At 32.3% G+C, this 7,544-nt stretch overlaps 1 protein-coding gene across 1 annotated transcript in view; it reads right to left on the bottom strand.

Annotated features, from left to right (window-relative positions):
• Positions 1 to 6,752: 6,752 nt before the first annotated feature.
• The window catches only part of LOC21392101 (chaperone protein dnaJ 10), a 19,729-nt gene continuing 18,937 nt past the window's right edge, over positions 6,753 to 7,544 (bottom strand). The window contains 2 exon segments of the mRNA XM_024171483.1: positions 6,753 to 7,167; positions 7,295 to 7,375. Of these exon segments, the coding sequence (XP_024027251.1) occupies positions 7,087 to 7,167; positions 7,295 to 7,375 (162 nt within the window). The 3' untranslated portion in view covers positions 6,753 to 7,086.

Genomic DNA, 7,544 nt, shown 5'->3' on the forward strand with positions numbered 1-7,544 from the left:
TTTTCCTCTCATTCAAGAGAGAAATATTGGACGGGCCAAAATGTTATGCTTTCCCTCATGTATCTATATTGTTACATTAGCGGCTTGCTGATGATCCTATCAAGAGCACAAAAATCCTAGAGATAATTTGAAAATTGACAGTTAAATTAAACAATTCAAACTTTAATTCTGCTTTTTGGTTTTTAAATTCATAATGAAGAGAACAAAGGGGACATAGACCACTTTTGCGTTGTTGGGGCACTAAGTCTTAAGAGTGGATCGATGTAATTAATTTTTTAAGACTATAATAGTGAGAAGATAAACCCCATTGGAAACTAGAAATTATCATAATACCCCCTATATTTTGAGCATTTACAAGTACGGCTCTTTTCTGTAACGCAATCAGAGTGCCATTTTTTTTTTTAATTGACGCACCAAGCTTTTGCATAAATGAATTCCAAATGAAGAGATTTTAGAGGTTAGAAACCAAAGTGGCATTGTCATGATTTTCCTTTTCACTTTGAGCTTGTGCATTAGCCTTTTCTTGGTTCAATCGAGCTAATTTCAAAGCCCTTTAGAATGTTTATTTTGTGTGCTTTCTAGTCAAATCATTGACTCAAAAGTGCCTAATTTTGACGCAGAGCTAATAGATTTCCCCAATAATAATAAATAAAAAAAAGAGATTCCCACGATATGTCTCGAAAAAATGATGTATAGTTCTTTTTTTTAACCGTTAGATATTGATTGAAAAACCATCACTTTTATGTGTTACTTCAGTTTAATGTGATTTTGACTAAATCCAACAGGTAGAAATAAACAGTACTACTAACAGAAAGTTCTACAATAAAAGAACCTAACTAAAAAAAAAAACACTGGTTTCTTACATAATTATACTTTCTCCTTTTGATTTTTTTTCCTTCAATTTGTTCCTCTGTTTTTAAAGACTATAAACGTATTATTGGAACTTAATAAACTTATTTCAACTTTATTTGTTATGCACTTCTGACTATGTGTTGAAAAAATGAAGCAAAAAGAGGAAAATTACCATTAAATACTTTCTAAAGAATATTTTAAGCATTTAAAAAATACAACAAAGCCTAATACAAAATACAAAATTTCAAAAAATGATAAGGGAATTTATTTTTTAAAATATATTTCAGAATTTTTACTCGAGGAAAAAACTATTTTCATGACCACTTAATTCATGAAAATATTTTTTTCCACCTACCATATACCGTCGTACCGTGTTAACAATTTATGAACTGTTTAAATTTTGTATTTTTAGTCAGGTCCATATGAATCAAAACAACTCAAATTTCAATGGTCCATACTAAAATTTTTGAGAAAAATACATGACTTATTATGATTTTGTGCATGCATATTATTTATACCATTCGAAATACTTAAATGTCATTATAATCTTTTGTTTTCTTTTTATTAATTAAATGGTAGTTGTATTTTTAAGTGTGGTGGCATAATATTTGTTATCATCTTGAGTGGTATTTCTGAATTTTTTTTCTAAGAAAAATTTTCATTATCGAATGTCTGATAAATTTGATCTCTACGGTACAACAAAATAAAACAAAACTAGTCGTGCCACAGTTAACTTGGCCTAAGGTAAAAGTGGCTGCATGGGAAATAGTATTTGTTGGTACTTTTCTTTTATCTTTAGAGTATTCTAGAGAAATGGCAGTGGAAACTTGGAAAGCACGCCTAGCATATTAGTAGGATAGTTTGTCCTGGTTTGTGCCTAAAACAATATGGCATTAGGTTTGCATAAAATAGCTTTTATGGATGACTAGTGCTCTCAATTATCCATAACGACAAGGACATAGCACCAAATACCACTTGAAAAGGACAATGGTGGAGAATAAAGAGAAAAAAGCACTGTGCCATATATAAAATACTCTTTATCTTTCTTTCTTTTCTTTCTTTGTAATAAAGTGATATTGTTAGGGCAGCCTCATCCCCTAATTTAAGTCAATCTTCCCCTGCCTCTTTGTGTTCAATAATTGGCCAACTTGTTTCGTTGTCAATCTTTGATGATGTTTCTATTACCTTTTTATGAGTTTTAAGTTAAAATACACCATCGCAAGCCACAGCTAGTTGTAGGAGAAGTATTTGCTCTTTATAATTCTCCGTTTATAATTAGGTCACCAAGAGAATAGTCAAACATCACTAGTATTTTTATCACTGTGAATTGTTATCCGTAAAATCTGTGAATCCGAATTAAGTATATATATTTATATATTAAATTTATTTTTGTATACTTATTTAACTAATTCATCGTTATTAGATTGTAACAAATTTAAATTTGTCAAACTATGATATGATAATGTTTATTTGGGCTGTAGATATTAAATTATTTTGAACTTTAAAGTAATGTTGATGAATGATTAAGAGTTCATTTAGAGTTTCATGGAAGTTAGTTTTATTGAAGCTAGTAATTTGTCATAGGTTGTAATAAATTGGATTTTAAGTTTTATTGGTTTTATTTTAATTTCTAAATTCTAATGAAGAAAAAAAAATTAAAACATTTAATATGCTTATTAACTTCAAAGGCAAAGTTTATTGATTAGGTTGTAATAAATTGAATTTTAAGTTTTATTGGTTTTATTTTAATTTCTAAATTCTAATGAAGAAAAAAAATTAAAACATTTAATATGCTTATTAACTTCAAAGGCAAAGTTTTGGATTGGATTAAATTAAATTGAGAAAATTTTTTATTTGATAATGAATTGAAATTTTTTTCAATCAAATAGTTTTAGATTGAATTGGCGGATTAACTTCGAATATGTGGATTTCAATTCATGAACACATCTACATGTCAATATGCACTACATCATATTGCCCCTTTAGTCATCTTTAAATGTTACCTTTTAGCGACAATAAATGGCATGCCAAAAAGTTGGTGGCCTAGGCGCGACCAAAAGTTGTGTTTTAGTGTGTTTAATTGGTTAAGTTGGCATAGTATTCAAGTCCGTTTTGATTAAAACTAGCAAGGAATTATGGGAGGGTAAAGTTTTATATATACGCAATCTGAACGGTAAATCTGTAGACATTTGTCTCGTAACTATTCTGTGACATCTTTTTTGGGTCACCCCACGAAGCATATGCCTAATGGCATCCACTTTGAGAATAACTTTTAGTAGTTATCCCTTAACTAAGAATATTGTTATATATGAAGCTTTTTTTTTTTTTTTTTTTTTTTTTTTTTTGGAAAGGGAATGTATGAAGTTTCAATAAAGCGCCTTTATACAACCCAATAAAATGCATTCTGTAATGGATTTTAAAATTTTGTTCTCATATAATTTAAAACTATTAACTTTTTAAATTCCACGAGGTTGGGCATCGTTTATGACTATAACCCTTTTGTTTAAAGTAGCTAGGAATATTCAAATGACAAAATATTTGTACCATCTATTCTAATCAAGGGAAACATTCCTTGCACTTGTTAAATGTCCAAGGATTAGATTACAGAACTATTGAATTGTTTGTTGCATTGGATTCTGTCTCAAACAAAATCAGAATCACTGTGTTTGTTTGTTTTTTTTTTTTTTTTTTTTTTTAAGATGAAATGAATTTCATAAGTCGAGTTACAAAAGCAGCAATACAACTAAGGTAATCTTCTAATTAATACCGATCTTCATTTCGCTAATGTATGGACTACCATGTTGCATTATCTAGAAATGTGATTGTAAGAACCATCATCAGCACCTCCATCAATCAAAATCTTAGCGTTATTTAAAATTAAAAAATCTATGATGAAAGAGTTTGCTTTATTTATCGTTCGTATAATAGTAATAAAATCATTTTTCAGTAAAGATACTCAAGTACACTTTATTGTGCAAAAAGAAGACATTCTCGCATAGCCAAGTATTCCACAATAAAAGGTGAGAAATTTCCAACTAATCGCTTGGAAATTGAACTTATGATTAACTAATTTGGCCTCTAATTTTAAGGGAAAAACAAGTATGTGATACTATTAATAGCCAACGTTTTCATGTAATTTTCAGAGCAGCTAATTAGTAATTCCCCGATGGTTGCCAATAAAACAAACAAGGGCATGTCAGAAGTAGAACAATGAGGAGATCGTAACGTCATGTTCTTTTTTTAACATGAAATTTTCTGCTTATTAATCGTAATTCCATAGAAAGATATCTTGGCTTTTGCTTCTTTCTTGGCAACTTGCACCTAATTATCACCATATACGTGACGCTAGCCATTGTCACTAGGAATGCATTATCTGAATATTATTTTTTTAATAGAAAAAAGGCATTTATACTATTCATTATCATTTTTTTGGAAATTTCGCTGGTGTTCTCTCTTTTTTGAGAACACCGGAATTATATATCTACTTATCAACCGTTAAAGCTATATTATTTTTTCAATCTAATTTGACTTTTGACCAGATTTAATACATATCCGACAACTGATAACTTATCAATTTTTGCTTCTTATCTTCAACTCTAAAGGGATTCTTTTTGCATTGCTTTCTTAAATGAACCAATATGCTACTTGTCCCAAGCGTTCTAGAACTACAAGCATAGTCATTCCCACAATAATTACACACTGCTCTTTCATCACATAGATTATTTCTTAATAGTAAAATGATCTCAAACCTCAGATTTCCTAACAGGCTTTCTCTTACCATTTGTCTCCTCATTTTCTAAATCAATCATATTTTTATTTGGTGATCTAGGGACTGGTGTTTTGAAAAAAAAAAAAAACTTCAGGGTGAGCTAATTGGTTTTTAGGAGTAAGGTATGGGGAAGGTGATGATACAAATCCAGAAGTTTGGGTGTTGTTGCTTGATGATGATAGGAACTTATCCATCCTAAACAAAAAAATATAACACCAGCCAAAGTCCAAACCGATCGACACATTCACAAAACAGACAAATCAAAAATCGCATTGACACATTCACTAATCACATAGCTACTGTCTGAAATCACATAACTATTGTATAAACCTCGACAAATCAAAAATCACATGCGGCAAATCAAAAATCATAAACAAAACCCATTTGATTCAAGAGCAAACTCCTCACAATAACCTCGAAATCGAGCAGAAATCAGATTTCAAATTTTAGATTTACCTGAGAGCCGAGAGGAGAGGTGGAGACTGGAGAAATTTGAGAGGAGAGGCAGAGACCAGAGAACGCCGAGAAGAGAGGCGGAGACTGGAGAAAGCCGAGAGGAGAGGCGGAGACCGGAGTTTGGCCTGGAGGAAAGGAGAAGTGGAGACTAAGGAGAGGAGAGGAGAAGCGGAGACTGAGGAGAGGAGAGGCGGAGATCCAAGGAGAGGAGAGGCGGAGACCGAGGAGAGGAGAGGCATAGATCCAAAGAGAGGAGAGGCGGAGAGGAGAAGCGGAGACTAAGGAGAGGAGAGGTAGAGATCCGAGGAGAGGAGAGGCGGAGATCCGAGGAGAGGAGAGGCGGAGAGTGAAGGTCTGGTCGTGGTCGAGGAGGGAAAGCCAAGAGTGAAGGTTGTCTAAAGACTGAAGAAAGACTAGAGAGTAGAACTGTAGAAAATAGAAATGATATGTGAAGGTCTGGTCGTGGTCGAGGAGGGAAAGCCAAGAGTGAAGGTTGTCTGAAGACTGAAGAAAGACTAGAGAGTAGAACTGTAGAAAATAGAAATGATATATAGGGTTAGATATTACAAATAAGGGTTGTTCATGGGGTGTACGGGTTGGGTTGGGGTGTGCGGGCCATTAAAGGCCCAACTCACACCCCATCCAAAAACTTCGGGCCATGTATTGAATGGGCCGAAAAAAAAATTAATGCTAGAAAATACATTTTTTAGATTGGGTTGGGTTTGCGGGTTTTGCAGGTTTATAAACAGCCCTATTGATAACCAAGAAACACCGGTATTCTAAAAAAAAAAAAAAAAAAACATCAGAGAAAAACCCTTCTTTTGTCCTTAATACTACATAATTTTAAATGAAAAAGGGAGATATGTTTCTTCCCCAAATTGGTTCACTATATTTTCCCCCCTTCATTATCAATCAAAGGTTTCTTCATCTCGAACTATAACCTAGGCCGACCAAATTTTGTTTTATGTAATCCAAAAAAACAATGTTACTTTCTGCAAAGAAAAACCAACCCAAGTATGCTACACATTTTCAATGTCAATGCCAATGCTAATAGGATATTTGACATTAAAAATTTATGAAAATAACACATCTAATATGTTATTATGTATTGTGCTCAAAAATACTATATTTACTTTTTGACGTAATTATTAAGCTTTAGAACTTGTAAAACTAAACATGTATTTGACAATAATTTGAAAATGATAATGGTGTCATGATCAAATTAAAAAGTAAATATGTCAATCAATAGCAATCAAATGTCACAATTGTGTCAAATTTGACAATAAGCGTAGCATATGCCAAATTTAACATAAAAATACTATAATACCACTGCTCTTTTCCTACTCAAATGCTAAAACTTGACATTGACACACTAATTTAGCACTATATTGGTCCATTGGACATGTTCTTATATAGTAGCATATACAGATGAAAGAGCATTCACGAGCGTTGATCTTTTTTTTTTTTTTTTTTTTTTGAGGAAATATTCCTTGTTTGTTTCACAATTTAAATCACAACTCAAACTTTTAACTACAGTATTTTCTCTCAAAAAATTCAAATTTATTTGTTTTCCTATAGTGTTTTCTCTAATATAAATTTACTTTTTAATCTACGTTCTCAACTCGAACCCGCGAGACGAACATACCCTAAATCAATCAAATATAGAGCTGACAGAACAACATATTAGCTTTCTTCCTTTCATCGCTCTAGTTTACGTAATGTATGAAAACAAGAAACTACAATGGAGTTCAAAAACTGCATATTTCAGAAAGTACCAGCTAACATAAAAGACTTTTCAGAATCGGACGTTAAAATCAACTGATATGAATCACTGGGATGTTTTGTAACAACAAACTAAAGAAGCCAAGATTAATACGAGTCTTGGAACATTCTAAACCAATATAGGGAACACAATGGTCTGTTGCAAGGCAATTAACCCTTTTCAATGACTACCATAAATCACCAAACTTGTTGTGGCAAAAATCTTGCAGGTATGAATACAAATACCACTACGATGATGACGCGGCATCTCTTTTTATGTCACCTTCATGGCGCAGGCTGTTTTCTCTACTGTACGGGGCTTTGGCACCCTGGAAACATTAAAGAGGATTCGAATTGGATCGGTTGCTTAAAGTTCAAGGTAATTCTACAAATTTCCTAGTAACAAATATTAAGAAATAGCATGCACAGATGCAAAAATGGAATTAAACAATTTACCTGGAAGATTGCTCCAAACTTTTTTAGTGCTTTGGCCCGAAGCCTCAGAACATCCTTGGAAACACTAGGGTCTTTAAGGATCTGAAAGCGAAAGCAATTACAGAAAATTGAGTTCCTTAAACTACATCAGAGTTTGTCCTTTAACATATAGAGGTAAAGTTCTCCTTTGTGATTACTTTTGGTTAATTAACCTCTACCCTACTTCTCCGTCTACAAGATAAAGTTAGCATGTAACTATATATATATATAT

Source organism: Morus notabilis, unplaced genomic scaffold, assembly GCF_000414095.1.
Source record: "Morus notabilis unplaced genomic scaffold, ASM41409v2 Scaffold326, whole genome shotgun sequence".
Lineage (NCBI taxonomy): Eukaryota > Viridiplantae > Streptophyta > Magnoliopsida > Rosales > Moraceae > Morus > Morus notabilis.